Source organism: Phyllopteryx taeniolatus, chromosome 14 (genome assembly GCF_024500385.1).
Source record: "Phyllopteryx taeniolatus isolate TA_2022b chromosome 14, UOR_Ptae_1.2, whole genome shotgun sequence".
Taxonomy (NCBI): Eukaryota; Metazoa; Chordata; class Actinopteri; order Syngnathiformes; family Syngnathidae; genus Phyllopteryx; species Phyllopteryx taeniolatus.
Genome location: NC_084515.1, coordinates 21,757,309 through 21,775,684, shown reverse-complemented (window position 1 = coordinate 21,775,684; position 18,376 = coordinate 21,757,309). Strand labels below are relative to the sequence as shown.

The following is an 18,376-nucleotide window of genomic DNA, read 5'->3' as shown; positions in this document are numbered from 1 at the left end:
AAAACAGTTCATGTTTTAACAGTTTGGCAGCGTACAGAAAGAATATACAGTACCTACGGTATACTTACACAAAAACTAAATGCTGTCCATATCTAAGCAAATGCTTCATAGATTTAACAAACGATGAAAACCTTGTCAAAAACTTGCAGGAGAATCTGAACAAGCTGATGACCAACTTGAGGTCTACTCACCCCCATTTTGTACGCTGCATCATCCCCAATGAGACCAAGACTCCTGGAACCATGGAGAACCCATTGGTCATGCACCAGCTACGCTGTAACGGTGTGCTGGAAGGCATCAGAATCTGCAGAAAGGGCTTCCCCAACAGGATCCTCTATGGAGACTTCAAACAGAGGTTTGCATCTGAGTGAATTAACCCTTTAAAACACATGTAAACTGAATCAATTGGATAATTTCAAATGAGAAATGTTCCATTTTCTTTTAAGATACCGTATTCTGAACCCCAACGCAATTCCTGAAGGACAGTTTATTGACAACAAGAAGGCTGCGGAGAAACTGTTAGGTTCTCTGGATATTGACCACAACCAGTACAAACTTGGACACACTAAGGTCAGTAGGGCCATTTTATGCCTGGCATAACAGAATATTATGTTTTTATGATTGATGCCAATCCTAAATAATGTGCCCCTACAGGTGTTCTTCAAAGCCGGACTGCTGGGTCAGCTTGAAGAGATGCGAGATGCCCGATTAGCGCTGATCATTACTGGCATCCAAGCTCGGTCAAGGGGTCTTCTGGCAAGACTTGAATTCCAGAAGATTGTCGAACGGAGGTAGATAGTGAAAGCCAAACTGCCAAAAATGAATGTTCACTGATCACGCCAAACACTATATGACAGAGACTTTTCACTGTCCAAAAACATGCATGCGAGGTTAACATAAGACTTTTAATCGACCATGTAGTTGCAGTCAAAATAATTCAATCCCCATTCCCACACAATATTACATAATTGTACCCACAAAAAAAAAAAAAAAAAAACAGAACAGTAGTTTGCAATTAACCAACAAAAAAGGAATAATAGAAATAGCTCAACACAGCTATTATAAATTGCCATTATTTTCTTTAAAGTAGACATTTTAAAACAAAATAAAAAATTGACATTTTTGACAAAAAATTGACAATCTAATTTATAATGGCGGTTAAATACTTTTCAGTATAACTGTGTAAGTGCAAGTGTGAATGGCTGTCTGTCAGTATAGTCCCTGTTATTGACTGGCAAGCAGTCTAGTGTGTAGCCCACCATCTAAAATCAGCTGGGATAGGCGAAACCTAAACCATGACCCAGTTAAGGATAAGCGTAAGAAAATGAATAGAGGAATTTCAATGTACTATACAAAGTTCGAACCTAAAATCAATTATCATCTGTTCTCAACAGGGATGCGTTACTTGTGATCCAGTGGAACATCCGGGCCTTCATGGGGGTCAAGAATTGGCCCTGGATGAAGATGTTCTTCAAGATCAAACCTCTTCTAAAGTCAGCTGAGACTGAAAAGGAAATGGCCAACATGAAGGAAGAGTTCATCAAGCTAAAAGAGGCTTATGCAAAATCAGAATCCGGGAAAAAGGAACTCGAAGAAAAAATGGTCACACTTCTCCAAGAGAAAAATGACTTACAGCTACAAGTTCAGGCTGTATGTCTAGCATCAGAAATACCAATCTTGTTAAGACTAAAAAATAACACATTTTTAAAAAGCCTGCCAACTCATCATTATGTGTCTTTGTTAATAACAGGAGCAGGATAATCTTTGTGATGTTGAAGAAAGATGTGAGGGCCTGATTAAAAACAAAATCCAGATGGAAGCAAAGTGCAAAGAGTTGACTGAAAGACTGGAGGATGAGGAGGAGATGAATGCTGAACTAACAGCTAAGAAACGAAAATTGGAGGATGAGTGTTCTGAGCTAAAGAAAGACATTGATGATTTAGAATTAACCCTTGCTAAAGTGGAGAAGGAGAAACATGCCACTGAAAACAAGGTACAACCAAAATACACTACAAGCCCTTAAGAAATTCATGCAAGAGCTGAAAATAGAAATTTCTATGAGTAGGTGAAGAACCTGACAGAGGAAACGGCTGCCTTGGAGGAAATCATCGCAAAGCTGACCAAGGAGAAGAAAGCCTTACAAGAAGCTCATCAGCAAGTGCTGGATGATCTTCAGAGTGAAGAAGACAAAGTCAACTCTCTGACCAAGGCCAAATCAAAACTAGAGCAGCAAGTGGATGACGTAAGAGTCAAGATAAAAGGTATTTAGCCAATAATCAATGCTAGATAAACAACATTATTGTAAATACCCAACAGTTGGAAGGATCCCTGGAGCAGGAGAAAAAAATGCGAATGGACCTTGAAAGAGCGAAGCGAAAGCTTGAAGGGGACTTAAAATTAGCTCAAGAGAGTCTTATGGACCTGGAAAATGACAAGCAACAACTTGAAGAGAGGCTTAAAAAGTAAGAGGTTCCAGATGTCAAAACACAAGTATGTTTTAAATAACATTTTGATTGACATATTTTGTGTCCATTCACAGGAAAGATTTTGAAATTAACCAACTTATGGGTAAAATAGAGGACGAGCAAGCCATGAGTACACAGCTACAGAAAAAATTGAAGGAGTTGCAGGTAATATTTTTTTTGAGAAAAATGTTAGTTCATACACCAATTGAAAATTAAATACATAAATGTGTTAGTTTGACAACACAATTAAAAGCAGCCTATCCAGACTTAAGGTTGGGAACCAAAAGGGCCTCAGATAATTTTTTTCTGGGTTGCCGCTGATTGACACAAAGGCATTTTGATTAATATTGGTTCTGTATTAATTAAAGTGTTCTTTACATAAAAATCCTAATGTGGCTCTTGAACTTCAAACAAATTTTGGAAATCCTTGTGATCAGCTTTTGTATTTGACTTTGCTTTGGTATAGGCCCGCATTGAGGAACTTGAGGAAGCGCTTGAGGCAGAAGGAGCTTCACGAGCCAAGGTGGAGAAGCAGAGAGCTGACTTGGCCAGAGAGCTGGAGGAGATCAGTGAGAGGCTGGAGGAGGCTGGTGGAGCAACATCTGCTCAGATTGAGATGAACAAGAAGAGGGAGGCTGAGTTCCAGAAACTCCGCAGAGACCTGGAAGAGGCCACTCTCCAGCATGAAGCCACTGCGGCCACTCTGAGAAAGAAACAAGCTGACAGTGTTGCTGACCTGGGAGAGCAGATAGACAACCTGCAGAGAGTCAAGCAGAAACTGGAGAAGGAGAAGAGTGAAATTAGACTGGAACTGGATGATGTCGTCTCCAATATGGAACATATTGTGAAGTCCAAGGTACTGTATGTCACATGTTTAATATACTGAACCTAAATACAGTGGTCTCCACCACTTTTTACAACCCCAATTCCAATTGAAGTTGGGACGTTGTGTTAAACATAAATAAAAACAGAATACAATGATTTGTAAATCATGTTCAACCTATATTTAATTGAATACACTACACTACTAAGACAAGATATTTAATGTTCAAACTGATAAACTTTATTGTTTTTAGCAAATAATCATTAACTTGGAATTTTATGGCTGCAACACGTTCCAAAAAAGCTGGGACCGGTGGCAAAAAAGACTTAGAAAGTTGAGGAATGCTCATGTTCACTGGTGAACAGGCTAATTGGGAACAGGTGCGTGCCATGATTGGGTAGAAAAGGAGCTTCCCTGTGGCCCATTATGAAGCGTAAAATACGACAACGGAGACCCTGGACTGCTGAACAGCTGAAGCTGTACATCAAGCCAGAATGGGAAAGAATTCCACCTACAAAGCTTCAACAATTAGCGTCCTCAGTTCCCCAAACGTTTATTGAATGTTGTTATAAGAAAAGGTGATGTAACACAGTGGTAAACATGACCCTGTCCCAGCTTTTTTGGAACGTGTTGCAGCCGTAAAATTCTAAGTCAATGATTATTTGCTAAAAACAATCAAGTTTATCAGTTTGAACATTAAATATCTTGTCTTTGTAGTGTATTCAATTAAATATAGGTTGAACATGATTTGCAAATCATTGTATTCTGTTTTTATTTATGTTTAACACAGCATCCCAACTTCATTGGAATTGGGGTTGTACAACTGTTGCCAACAGCATGGGCAATCTGTTAGAGCGCGTGAACACAATATTTAGCGCCCGCTATTTGGATCTCAGTAAAAGATCGCAATCCTAGTAAATCACAAGCAACACACCTACTAACAACACAAGCAATCTGTTAGCGGGAACATGCAATATAGCGCCCACTATTTAGGATCTAAAATAAATCTGGCCCACAGTCAAAGGTCAGAGCCAAACATGGCAAACACATTTTAATTCTATTGATAGTTTCTTGATCCAGTTGTCTCCAAATACTGTGGAGATACAGTAGATCGTTCACCACTCTACTACCAGTTACACCTGTTGCACATTTGAATATCAATCACTGTTTTCTTCTTGGCAGAATCATTTAGAGAAAATGTGCAGGTCCCTGGAAGACCAGATGAGTGAATATAAAACAAAGGCAGAAGAGGGACAGCGTACCATCAATGACTTCACCACACACAAAGCCAAACTTCAAACTGAAAATGGTATTGTACGTTCAAATTAATTTGCATTATGTCAAATGTACCAACAAAAATGTGTATTATTGCTCTCTGAAAATTAGGTGAACTTGCAAGGCAACTTGAAGAGAAGGATTCCCTGGTGTCGCAACTCACTAGAGGAAAACAATCCTATACTCAACAAAGTGAAGACCTTAAAAGGCAACTGGAAGAGGAAGTCAAGGTAGCACATGACTTTGCGATGAAAATCGTATACATAAGTGTTATTACTAAATGAGGCACCGCCAAATATATTTCATTGCAGGCCAAGAATGCTTTAGCCCATGCTGTGCAGTCCTCTCGCCATGACTGTGACCTGCTCAGAGAGCAGTATGAGGAGGAGCAGGAGGCCAAGGCTGAACTGCAGCGCAGCATGTCCAAGGCCAACTCTGAGGTGGCTCAGTGGAGAACTAAGTATGAAACTGATGCCGTCCAGAGGACTGAAGAACTGGAAGATGCTAAGTGAGTAAACTGTACTATATCCAATAGTGACGAAGACAGTGTCACAGTAAACTAAAGACCATGATTCATAATGCAGGAAGAAGCTGGCTCAGCATCTACAGGATGCTGAGGAAGCTGTGGAAGCAGTCAATGCTAAATGTTCCTCTCTGGAGAAAACCAAACACAGACTGCAGAATGAGATTGAAGATCTGATGGTGGATGTCGAGAGGTCAAACGCTGCTGCTGCTGCTCTGGACAAGAAGCAAAGGAACTTTGACAAGGTTTGAATCGTTAGCTATCGACTGCCAGTAATTGTTGTCTTAATGCAGGAACACAATAAAAATGATCCACAAATCATGGACTGTCTTTCAGGTCTTGGCAGAGTGTAAACAGAAATATGAGGAGTCTCAATCAGAGCTGGAAAGCTCACAAAAGGAGGCAAGGACTTTGAGCACAGAGCTTTTCAAACTGAAGAACTCCTATGAAGAAGCTCTCGAGCACCTAGAGACTATGAAGAGAGAAAACAAGAACCTACAAGGTCAGTTAAAGTAAATATATTGTTTTTATAAATTGCAATATAATATGTACATCCATAGAACTGGTGTATTTACAATATGTTTCATTTCAATGCAAAGAGGAAATATCTGACCTCACTGAACAAATCAGTGAGGGAGGAAAGAGTATTCATGAGCTTGAAAAAATACGAAAGCAGTTGGAACAGGAAAAGTCTGACATTCAAACTGCTTTGGAAGAGGCAGAGGTAGGTTGTGTTGTCTAATAAAGAACTACATCCAATTCAGTCTGCATCATTAATAAAGCTAGTGCAACTAATATACATTATTTGATCTTTATAGACCACGTTGGAGCACGAGGAAGGAAAAATTCTCAGAGCCCAGCTTGAGTTCAGTCAGGTGAAGGCCGATTTTGAGCGCAAGCTGGCTGAAAAAGATGAGGAGCTGGAGCAAGCAAAGAGAAACCAACAGAGAATTGTAGACAACCTTCAGTGCTCCCTTGAGGCGGAGACCCGAAGCAGGAATGAGGCCCTTCGTTTGAAGAAGAAGATGGAGGGAGACCTCAATGAGATGGAGATTCAGCTAAGTCAGGCCAACAGGCAGGCAACTGAAACTCAGAAACAACTCAAATCTGTTCATGCACACCTAAAGGTATGAAAGGATTGGGGAAGGGGGGGAGGGTCTCTAAGCTATCTCTAAAAACATGCTTTAACATTTGGGTTTTAATTTTCAAGGATTCCCAACTTCAACTTGATGAGTCTCTTCGTGCTAATGATGAGCTCAAAGAGAACATCCTCATGGTGGAGAGACGTAACAGTCTAATTCAAGCTGAGCTGGAAGAACTTCGGTCTGCTCTTGACCAATCCGAGAGAGGACGCAAACTTGCTGAGCAAGAGCTGCTGGATATTAGCGAGAGGGTGCAGCTCCTGCACTCACAGGTAGAAATGCAGTTCTAGTAAATGTAAATTCATCTGAAATTATGTTTGGTGTCAGGGGCAATTCTAAGAGCAGAGGATTCTGTACATTTCACTGTTTTCTACATTTTAAGGCAATTTCATTCCCACATGGCTGAAAGAAAAGCATAACACTTGTTGGAAAAGTCTGTGAGCAACAGAAAGGGATGAATTGATTGAGGCGAAGGTAGCTTATTGCTCTGTGCAGGTATAATGCTAGCGTTCAGAACCCAGTCCGAGAGACGTTTGGGAGGGATTGTGTGGAGCAAATCATTTTTGAGGCAATAGGAGGGGTGCTGTCTTTTTGTTGTTGAAATATTATGTTCCAACCGAGTACTGTATGATTTTACACTTTTCTAAGTTGTTTAAAAAGGACAGAATTCTTTTTTGATCTCTCAAATCTCTCTTTAGGGGTTCTTGGACTCATTTTAGCGGTGTTTCAGCATCCCCAAAATAGGCTAGAAAAACCTATGGTTGATGTGATTTTTTTTTTCTCTCTTTCAATAAGAACACCTCCCTGCTAAACCAGAAGAAAAAACTGGAAGCTGATACATCCCAACTTCAGAGTGAGGTTGAAGATGCAGTTCAGGAGTGCAGAAATGCTGAAGAGAAGGCCAAGAAGGCTATTACTGATGCTGCCATGATGGCAGAAGAGCTGAAGAAAGAGCAGGACACCAGTGCTCACCTGGAGCGTATGAAGAAGAACATGGAGCAGACCGTCAAAGACCTGCAGCACCGTCTGGATGAAGCTGAACAACTTGCAATGAAGGGAGGCAAGAAGCAGGTGCAGAAGCTCGAGGCCAGGGTAAGAGTCAATAAATCTCACAAAATCATAACACTGACCACATTGCAAATCTCCAGTGGACATTCAAAGTCTTCGCAACCCTGTTCAAATGCAGTTTTTTTTATTACAAAAAATTAGACCAAAATCAAACATTTCAAAATGAATTTCACCTATAACGTGCAACTCAATTGAAAAACAAGAATTCATCTTTTCGAGAGCAGAAGTCAAAATGACCAACAATGAGGTTGCACAAGTGTGCACACCCTTTTATAACAGAGGATGGGGTCGTGTTCAAAGTTAACCAATCACAATCAAACTCATGTTAACGAGGGGTCAGCACACACCTGCCACAAGTACCTCTAATTACCTCCAAATAACGTTTTTCTCTTCTAGTATGCTTTTCCAGACATTTTATGCTTTTTAGTAGAAGCCTGAAGGTGTTGTGCTAACACTGAGCGGTATTTTGAACTGTTCAAAATTCCTTCCACCTTGAATGAGGCGCAAGTTCGAGCCTTAGAAAAAAAAGCCCCAAAGCCAGCACCATGCTTCATTGTGGGTATGGAGTTTTTGGTTTTTGGTCATGAGGAGTTTTATGTTTATGCCAAACATACCGTTTGGAATTATTGCCAATTATGGAATTATGGTTTCATCAGACAACAACCCATTGCTTTTCTCGCATGCGTTTGGGAGATTTTAAGTTTTTTTTTTTTTCTTCTTAGTAAAATCAGGCTGTTGTCTTGCCAAATGATCCCCTTGCCCAGACATGAAAATTGAGGAGGAAATCCTTCAATGTTGCTGTCAGCCTCCCTGACCAGTTTACTTCTGGTCTTTTCATCAATTTAGGCGAGATGTCCAGTTCTTGATAATGCCACTGCTGTGACAAAATTTCTCCACTTGATAATGACCGTCTTCACTGTGTTCCGCGGTATATTTTATTCCTTGGACATTCCTTTGTATCCTTTTCCTGATTGATGCCTTTGAACAATTGGATCCCTCTGATGCCGTGAAAGCCCTTTGCGAACCATGGCTTGTGCTGTAAGATTTGACTACAAAAATGTCAGGAAACGCCTCCTCTAACATCTAAATATTATTTGGGGTGAATCAGAGGAACTTTCAATGGTGGCCGATGTGTGCTGACTCTCATTTAACATGAGTGTGAATGTGATTGGTTGAACACATCCATCCATTTTCTGTGCCGCTTATCCTCACGCGGACATGCTGGAGCCAATCTTCGGGCGAGAGGCGGGGTACACGCTGAACCGGTCGCCAGCCAATCGCAGGCCACATAGAAACAAACAACCATTCGCACTCACATTCACACCTACGGGCAATTTAGAGTCTTCAATCAACCTTTGAAATGATTAACCTTGGTCTGATTTTTCGCCAAAACCTGGAATTTGAACAGGGATGTGTAGACATTTTATATCCCCTGTCGCATTGAAAATAAGACAACACTGTGTTTCACTTCAAATCAACTTCAAACATTCCATTCCATATATAATTTTTTTTTTTTCCGCTTCACATTATCCTCCTAACAGATCAAAGAGCTGGAAAGTGAAGTTGAAATGGAACAAAGAAAGTCAAGCGACGCTGTCAAGGGTGCACGGAAGTATGAGAGACGCATCAAAGAGCTAACATACCAAGTGAGGTTAAAACAAGGACAGAATGGATATCAATGCTTGCATTGTGAAAAATATGGGTTGCTTTCTTTATTCATATTTATTTCAGACAGAAGAGGATCGTAAGAACCTAGCCCGTCTGCGAGACCTCGTGGATAAACTCCAGTTAAAAGTCAAATCCTATAAGAGGACTGCCGAGGAAGCTGTAAGCGCTCATCATATATTACTGTCGAGTCTTACTGTCGTCCAACCCTGGAACAGTAACGGCTATGTGGAACGACCACGCAAAAACGTTATATCAAGTCTGAACGCCTCACAGCGCACAAAAACTAAAAACGTTTCATGGAAATTACTGCTGAACGTAATGATGACTGACAATCCCACTTAAAATGTGACGATAATCATAATGCTGCGTCTATAGGAAGAACAAGCCGACAGTAACATGGTGAAGTTCCGTAAGATTCAGCATGAGCTTGATGAAGCGGAGGAGAGAGCTGACATTGCCGAGTCTCAGGTCGACAAGCTGCGTGCCAAGAGTCGGGATGTTGGCCCAAAGGTCAGTTCCTAATGTTGGCTTCATGTTTTAAACACACCAAATGCGTCTTGGGTTCATATAGCTCCAAGCTGTGTTGTCATATGGATGTCATTGTAATCCAATTATACGGTATATTATAAATAAAACCGAAAGATTTACTAAATACTGTAGATACCGGTTGTTGCTACAGTCGACAGAGCAACGACTATCATGAATTCTGCCTTGGCACATTCGATCAAAATAGAGCAATTGCTTAGTAAGAAATGGCTTGATTTATTTTTTTTTTTTTACGAATAATCCTTGACCAAAGGAAATGTCTAAATAAGGCAAGTCAGAAAATATAACTTGGATAGAAATTCTAAGGGAATTGTCTGATTTCCAGTCTTTTGTCTGTTGTTGAAGAAAGGACAGAATGAAGAATGAAGCTCCATGATCCTCTTCTTGCGCCGGAGTTAGCTGTGGTCAAACTCATGCTGATTCCCTCAGTGTGTTATCCAATAGAATAAAGAAATCTGCATCTCACACTGTGCTCTGCCTTTTTTTTTGGTCATTATTCCCACTCCACCGACATTCTATCTATATATATATATATATTTATTTTTCACTACTAACATGCATTTTATTCTCATTTATGAGGGATGGACCTCAATCCTTAAAGCGCATGTTGACCATTTAGGTCACTCATACTTATCATGTTATGTGTACATTAAACTAACAGTGTCTTCAGAATCACTTACAGATGTTAAAAAAAAAAATAAAATCAAATGGTTAAAAACAGTTTAACGCTATATACAGCATCCACAATTGAGTACGACATAGTTCCGTCTTTGCATTTTTGTCAGCAATTATCTTCAATATTTGAAGTATAATCTCTTATTTCACTCGAAAGGGTCTTTAAAGTGAATGGAAAGTGATAGTTTTTCAAATGTGATGCAAATGAAGGGTATGACTCAAATATATGGCCCGGTCTTTTCTAACACACAAACACGCCAACAACTACATACACTGCACAATATATACAGTAAAGAGATCTAAATATCAGAAATCTTAAATACAAATCATCTCTTGTCAATGATGACTTAAGTCCAACACAGTCATCTTTATATAACTTATTACACTTGAATATTAGTTTTATACATTTAGTGTTTTTTTTTGTTTTTTTTTACAAAAACAATAAACATTTTAAAGTGCATTAGTATTACAATATATTCAATTACGCAATGAATATTGCAGGTGTGACGATATAAACACGGATGTGTTAAAGAAACCTTTTTGTATACTGAATTGTTTGTGCGAAAAGTCATAAATGTCTCACCTGCATGTTGTTTCTCCATTACGTGCAACGCTCAAGTGCACTTTTCCTCGGCAGGAGAGTCCTTCTGCGTTTCAGATCTGGGTCCCAATGCATCGTCTGAATGGTCGCCGGCATAAAGGACAAGACGAGAAAAGGACCCACGCAGGGCAAGGTCCAATACTCAACACCTCCTCAAGTGTCTGTCTCTAAATAAGCATTCTAACAATAGCGCCTTCATCGGACGCACTTCAAACTTAAGACGCACGTGCTGCCTCACTCCTTTCCTTTTTGCACATGCACGATGCGACCGCATAAGTGGAAGGTACAAAGACCGTGAACAGCTGAGAATGGCACACTTAACGAGAGGCTTACAGTTCATCCTTCTCCTCGCTCACCAGGAATAGATTAAGAATAAGTTTCAGAAATCTAAGAAGTCAAACATGAACATGAACTGTAAAGGATGTGAGATGGTCTAAGATTCCCATACCCTCCCCGATGAAAGACTGACAAATCTGACATCTCTGTAAGAAATACAGTATATCGTGTTGGGCCACTCGGAGATTTTGTATGACTTTTGAGGCCTTCTTTTCCTGACACATTTTGTCAAATTCCAAATTGTGCGACGTAAGCGACATTTGTCTTCAGAGTTGCTACTGTCTCGCATTTGCAGAATGGTTAAAGGCTTGACTTTTTTCTCATTGAATACTGGAGGCCTACCAGGCAGATAACTAAAAACAGAAACAAGGCTGCAGTGTATATAAAAAGTATACACACCCCTGTTCAAATGCCAGCTTTTTGTGTTGGAAAATAATTTGTTTCCACCAGTAATGTGACCTAGAATTTCTACAACTCAATTGATTTATTTATTATTGATAAAATTGCATGTGTGTAGGTGAGAGAGAAATTATTGATAAATGAAACTAGCGAGCGGCTTATAGATTATTGTAAGGAGTAAAAGGAAATATTCTTCTTAACATAAATACTTGAGTAATAAGAAGCTTCATGAAAACTACTCTGACAAGTACAATTTATCCAAAATGTTACTTGAGTTAATGTAACGGAGTAAATGTCGCGCATTCCTACCCACCTCGGATCATTTTACACATCATGGAAACATTGAGTCCTAGCCCTGAAACAATGAGTCCTAGCCCTGACACAATGAGTCCTAGCCCTGGAACAATGAGTCTCTGCAACTTATCATCACGGAATACAGATATAGTAATCCTCCTCTACATTGCATTACATTTTTTTTTTTTACAGTTGTTAATCTTTTATACTGTTTGTACAATATTTTTGTGTTATCCATTGCTCTCGCTCTCTCTCAATATATTACGTGTTTCGGCCTGCCACGATAGCACACTTTTTTTAGTACAATATATTTTCCCAAAAACCTTCAAGATAAACGATAGTATCAGTTTTTTTTTTTTTTATGCCAGATATAACGATATTAGAACATAATAAAGAATTGTACACATCTTACAAATACTGTCCTGGTAATCGTACATATGAGGACAACTGCATAATGTTCTCTCATTTCTTATATAAAAGCAGGGCTGCATTTCATAATACGAGCAAGTAAATAAAAAGAGAACATTATATGTGTTCAAATAAAGTGCTGAACTTAAGAAAAATGAAGTTTGAGTTTCCCCTTTTCTGTTTGGCATCTTGACACAACAATGACGTCTCAAACATCCATCCACCCATCCATGTGTGAGGGAAAAAAATCAGGTAAGCGTGTGAAAGTTTCACTAGAGTGTGTCAAAGTGTTTCACTTGTGTATTGGGGGGGGGGGGGGGAGGAAGCATCCATTTTGTGTATGCTAGCGATTCAGTCTAACCCTGGGGGAGCGTGGCCAAGAAATGACAACCGTGTTGACGTCTGCTCTTTTCTTCATCTTTTTATTACATGATGAACGTTCACATCACTGGTTGACAATCACAACGAACATCTCTTTCATACCAAAGATTCAGAATTGGAGGGGAAGCTAAACTGTAGCTAAAAGATGGATGTCTCTAATCAGCAGTTAGTTTGTTGTCTTTTGCATGCTCTCTTACTCTGGTGTCGTGCCCTACACAATAACTGCACACACGACAGTGGGCCCACTTAGCAGCACTGAAAAGCAGTTTCTTTTTTGTGTTACACGGTAAATGTGACTGCGGCACGCACTTGTGCACAGATCGACGTACAGTATATAATTGCACAATAAAACAGTATACTTATACAACAAGGTATACAGTCAATTAAGCAGGTTTGAATCTTTTCCATTCACAAATGGACTATTTTTTTCTGACGAGCATTCAAGATCTACATTTCAGTGCTGAAATGCTGACAAGGCTTTTGTAAGTGAGGCATAACCTTTAATTTCTCACATACCTTTCAAAATGTATTCTAGTTAAATAGAAACGATTGTTTGACCAAATGGAACAAATCCTTTTAACAGTGCAAATTGGTCCATAACAGTCCAATATTTAGAGTCAAGTTTTGAGTATTTTGATTATACCTGCCGTACGTCAGCATTTGTCGTCACTAATGGGCGGTCGAATAAAGAGCAAGAACTATAAATAAGACGCCAAAAAGACGATCATTGTTCACACTCATGTTTGGGGAATGGGAGTCACCGGAAGAAAGGGCTGGCCAGTGCGTGTCCTACCGTCCTGCAAGAAATGCTGAAAAAAGTAGACGTCCTATTTCAGCTTAAATATAGATAACATCTTTAAGTCTACTTTGATTCCAGGTTCTAATGATTTCATGTCTGTTTGTAAGCGTACTAAAACATCACACTTTGCTGCCCTTTCAACAGGTCCTACAATTGCATTTTTCATCCATCGTGCAGAGCAGAACAAGAACAGACCTCATACATAAATTCCGCAGCTTACGTCTTTAATACATTGGAAAACATTCTTGAAATTTCAGAAGTCCCCAAAGGGGAACTCTGCGCAAAAAAAAAAAAAAAGAACCTTTCTCACACTGTTAATTTAATAATAATGGCATTTAAAGTTGTAACAGGTTTATGAGCAAAAATGTTCATCTGTCGACATCCACAACACGCCGCGAAGCATGATTTTTGTTTTTAATTACATCAGGAGTGATAAAAAGGTGGTGCTATCAATATACAGGGGATAGTGAAATCCTCGTGGGAAAGGTAGAATTCCAGTGACATAATTGGACACAAACACGCATGGGTGGACATCATCTAATTATCACCTGTAGTGCAAGTTGCAGAGCTGCAACATTAACTCAGTCCTCCTCGCGCTGAATTCCAAAAGTGCAAACGGAACGTGAAGCCAATATTAGATTGTTTGCAAAATCACTGGTTAACCTGACTAACTTTTGTTCAGTGTAGAGCATGTCAAGTTCGGGTGTGCGTTGCAGGGCTGCTGCCAGGGATTTGGTTCCTCATGAAGCAACATCGCATTGGGCCCCACCAATTCAATGTCCGTGTCTGTCATCATCACGTGACAATTACGGTATGCTTAAAGGTAGACACTAAAATAAAAAGACTCGTCGAGGTTTGCTCAGGGCACACTAGAGTGCTGCTTTTTAGAAGTGGTTACAGCCACTAGCACAACAGCAATGACCGAAGTTTGGCCAGAATCCACCAAACTGACAAGAATTAAGGTGAGACCATTCAAAGCCATCAAATATTCACATCTTCTTCACGCTTAACCAAGACATTAAACCGACTACATGTTCATATGGCCATACACATGAGCAACTTACTATTTCTATCAAAGTGCTTTTATCCCTTTGCTGAGTTTTGGAAGTGAAGCAGTATGCCCAATTTAGTTTTGCGCACGATCCACATATTTTACGCATAGGCATCCCATGGATATGTTTTGGAGGGTGCAGTACAATAGCGAATATGATCATATGCTGCTGTTACTGTCTAGTCTTCCTTGTTACTTAATCATACATTTAGCTACATAGTCTGGTTGGTTCCCCAAAAACACAGATGTACAGTACACAGCCGACTTTATCCATTCCTAGTACTGTAAAAACAAAAGTTTCTATCAGTTTAGCGCCTCAAGAAACGAACGAGACTTTTGACATTCTGAGGGGAGCTGTACACCATAAACATGATTTGAATAGTATTTAATTCACGTATATATAAATAGCATGAGACACAGCTCAGCTTTGTGAGACAGCCTTAAGGTTTCCCAGCCAGACTATCAGTGTTCCAAACGCTAAGCGGCGCTCTACAAGATGGATGTGGAGGCAACACTTCACACATCCGACGACAGTCACAAATACCTTCACTGTTTAAGTGCATGACACTTGAGCGGGAAATTCGTGAACTAAAGGCCCTTCCGTAAGTTGATGGTGGGCTGAACCACACAAAAAAGATTCTGTTGGTGTATCACAGTGTAAAATGCAATAATGTTGTGAACTCTTCTTTAAGTTCAGCGAAAATAATGCGCCATCACAATTTGGGTTCATTCGCTAAATGCCCTTCAATAACCTACTAAGAAAAAAAAAAAGAAAAAAAACCATGCGCATTTATCGCTCTCTAAAAAAAAAAAAAAAAAAAAAGAAGCGATTTTTAAAAGTATCTTTTAAATGTGTACTGAATAGGGCACAACGACAGTAAATGCAGATGACCAATGCTGAAGTGCTGCTGAAGTACTGATGGCATTCATAATGTGCAGCCAAATAGTTCTCAGTGCTTTTTAAATACTTCTTTTAGTCGTAAGAAAAGCAACGATATTCATGTTGATATTTTTTGACATGTTCTTGTGTGCTGCACAAACGCATAACATTAAGGATCTAAAGCATACCATAAACTGGGCAAAATGTTTAAAAAAGCATCTACACAAAAAACTACCGACTTCCTATTATTTACACTACAAATCCAGGCTCGAGTGAAATAAGAGATTCAGATTTGACCTCCCCCCGTTAATGTGCATTTGTTTTCTTTGTATCAGTATCTTTTGGAGCGGTTAAGCAACACATTATGTCCAAGCAGCAAAATAAATCCACATTTCAATTTATTCAAATGTAACAAACCCAGAAGACGGCACTTTAGATTCAACATTTCTCTCGTCCTGCTAAAATCGACCTTTTCTGCCCCGTGCGTCCGCATGCGTATATAATCCCAAGTGTCACCAGTTAGTATCACTGTATTGCTCTAATCAACATCTAATGAAAGACCAGAAGTGGAACTAGATGAATCCAAGGCTGGGTCGGGTACGTAAGACTACGATGAGTATGAGATATCAACATAGCTTATCATTCTTTTAATAGTATCGCCTTGCACAGTAGCAGAACACATACCATCGATAACCTGACTTGTTTGGGTCGTTATAGCTGTGCAATGTGGATCTTTCGTTGCATGCGTGCGCTTGCATGCGGATGTACTTGGGATACTTTGTGCTTTACGTGTGTGCAATTAAAACTAACGGGGTTCCAAAAGAGCACATTTTCCAAAGCAGCAAGAAGTATGCCGTCTCTTGTCACTTCACTCATTCGTAGAGCTCAGAATAACACATCTTACATCGCTTAAGGCCCAACGCACACTGAGGAATGCGGCCGAACGCGACTGAAGTGCACCGTCGCGGAAAAGCTGCAGTTGGCGACTCCTCGCCGCACACCAAGCAACCGAGCGCTGCACATCTACCCAAGCGCCGCGCCGCCAAACTATTATTTTTTGATTGACAAGACAAAAATATGGCCCGGATGTCAACGAACAAGCAGATGGCCACAAAGAAGAGGAAACGGGCAAGAATAAAGGAGAGTGTGGACATTTTGAGAGGCTATTGGCCTTACTCGCTGACTGGACTCACGCATTTCAGCAACAGAGACTTCACGCTTTGCTTTCTAAGCACAGGTACGTAGGAAATTAGAAATATAGTTGAGAATCATTTGGAAACATAATATATACATATATACTGTATTGGTACAGCTTGGCGGCTCACTTACTTACTCCGGACCCACAAACTTGTTTTTTGGTGAAAGCTTATGTGCATTTTTAATTAGCCGTTACAGCTGCGACAATGTAACACCGCTCACCAAAAGCAACGGCTGACGGTCGGCCACTCGCGAACACTCGTAGCAGAACTCTGCACACCCGCACGACAGTTCGGTCGTTTTGTCCGCGCCGCTCGGTGTGGGACGGGCCTAAGCAATGTTGATGCAGATCTGAAGAATTAAATGAATGACAAATCCATGCATTCATCCATCAATCTTCTTCCGCTTATCCGGGGTTGCGGGGGCAACCTCTTAAGACAAATGACAAAAAAACTTTATCATTAATATCTTTATGTAGTGCACTGGATTTACATTGAGCCTGAGCTAAGCTAAACATTCCTGGTATGTCGCACAGGTCTTGTGCTAAAACCACGTGACCAGAAAGTCCAAGTGCTGCACACACTTTAATCAGTAGAACGCAAGAATATACTGCGCATGAGCCAACAGTTTAGCAATGCTGAAACATGCACCAAACACAAAACAGCTGACAGTTAAGTCGTGTATCAATAGACAATTATCACATACAGCCTACTGAATATTACGGTTTCCGGTGACAATTTATATGAAATGCAGTTTTAACAAGTGCAGCAGCGAGCAGATCAACTCCGGGGTTAAACACAACTCAAATGCAGCTAAATTAGGGTGACACAGCAGTTCAATACAGATGCACAAAGTTCCACCTTTAAGTACAAGTCACGCAATTGACGACAAACTCCGTGTACCTGGTCTGTTATAGCTATGTTATACCAAAAGCGTTACGAGCAAAGGAATTCCAAAAAACGACCCTACTATTGCTTTAAAAATGACCTTTACCTCCTTGACTACTGACTGTTTTAACCTGTTCAATCCTCATCCTCGTCATCGACAGCTCTTACTCCCGTGATACTGATACCAATGAGTAACTGTGGGCATAAGGGATTCCATAGAGACGATGCTAAGCAAGCTCTCGTTACCTACAGTGATACAAAGTGCAGCGCTGGAGTTACCGTAGATTTACAAATCACAAATTGTTGGCTAAAAGGATACGTGCGTCCATTTAAAGCAGATGCGTCATTTGCTCTCCAGCAGGCTTCATAGGTAAGCCTCACCTGGTTAGGAAGGTGTGGAGCTGGCTGAATGGATGTGAACATCAAAGTCATTTGCTACTGGTTGGTGGATCAGTGGATTGGTGAGTAAATGACTAATGTAGGTGAAGTTACTTTATGGAAAATATGCCCAACTAAAAATATTTCTTTGAAGCATTGGGGTGTACAGTGATGGGATTTCAGAATGGCATTTACGTCCTCTACGTCAGTGCTATGAGACAGAAGTTTCACAGACAAACATCAAGTGCTCTTCTCTATGGTGGGGTGAGCCAAAGGTCAACCGACTGGCATCGAAGGTCAGGGTTGGTGTACTGGCAGGCAGTGGAGCCCAGAGAAACACTAAGAGGCGGACTTTCAGCTTGGTGCTGCAGGAGGCGAGATGGAGGGCAGGGCCAAGGGGAAGTGACCATGGAAGGTTGGTTGGTCAACCGGCGAGCGCTTGGTGTACCCCACCAGAACTCTTGTGCTGAGATTCAATCTGCGAGAGGGAGGAAGACAGATTCAACTTGCAGTGCACAGTCACCAGCCTGTTCACAAAGATTTACAATATTGTCATTTAATGCACTTTTGTATTCAGTTC

General features: G+C 40.4%; 2 protein-coding genes across 2 annotated transcripts in view; one reads left to right on the top strand and one right to left on the bottom strand.

Annotated features, from left to right (window-relative positions):
* LOC133489221 (uncharacterized) overlaps positions 1–9,975 on the top strand; it is a 57,838-nt gene extending 47,863 nt beyond the window's left edge. The window contains 22 exon segments of the mRNA XM_061798095.1: positions 150–355; positions 447–570; positions 655–791; positions 1,395–1,650; positions 1,751–1,993; positions 2,066–2,242; positions 2,317–2,462; positions 2,540–2,630; positions 2,932–3,321; positions 4,471–4,597; positions 4,675–4,793; positions 4,875–5,071; positions 5,148–5,331; positions 5,423–5,588; positions 5,686–5,810; positions 5,905–6,213; positions 6,297–6,500; positions 7,024–7,320; positions 8,838–8,950; positions 8,952–9,123; positions 9,340–9,474; positions 9,856–9,975. Of these exon segments, the coding sequence (XP_061654079.1) occupies positions 150–355; positions 447–570; positions 655–791; positions 1,395–1,650; positions 1,751–1,993; positions 2,066–2,242; positions 2,317–2,462; positions 2,540–2,630; positions 2,932–3,321; positions 4,471–4,597; positions 4,675–4,793; positions 4,875–5,071; positions 5,148–5,331; positions 5,423–5,588; positions 5,686–5,810; positions 5,905–6,213; positions 6,297–6,500; positions 7,024–7,320; positions 8,838–8,950; positions 8,952–9,123; positions 9,340–9,474; positions 9,856–9,876 (3,939 nt within the window). The 3' untranslated portion in view covers positions 9,877–9,975.
* Positions 9,976–12,618: 2,643 nt separating this feature from the next.
* The window catches only part of LOC133488908 (microtubule-associated protein 4-like), a 68,844-nt gene continuing 63,086 nt past the window's right edge, over positions 12,619–18,376 (bottom strand). Inside the window, 1 exon segment of the mRNA XM_061797429.1 lies at positions 12,619–18,274. Within this exon segment, the coding sequence (XP_061653413.1) occupies positions 18,270–18,274 (5 nt within the window). The 3' untranslated portion in view covers positions 12,619–18,269.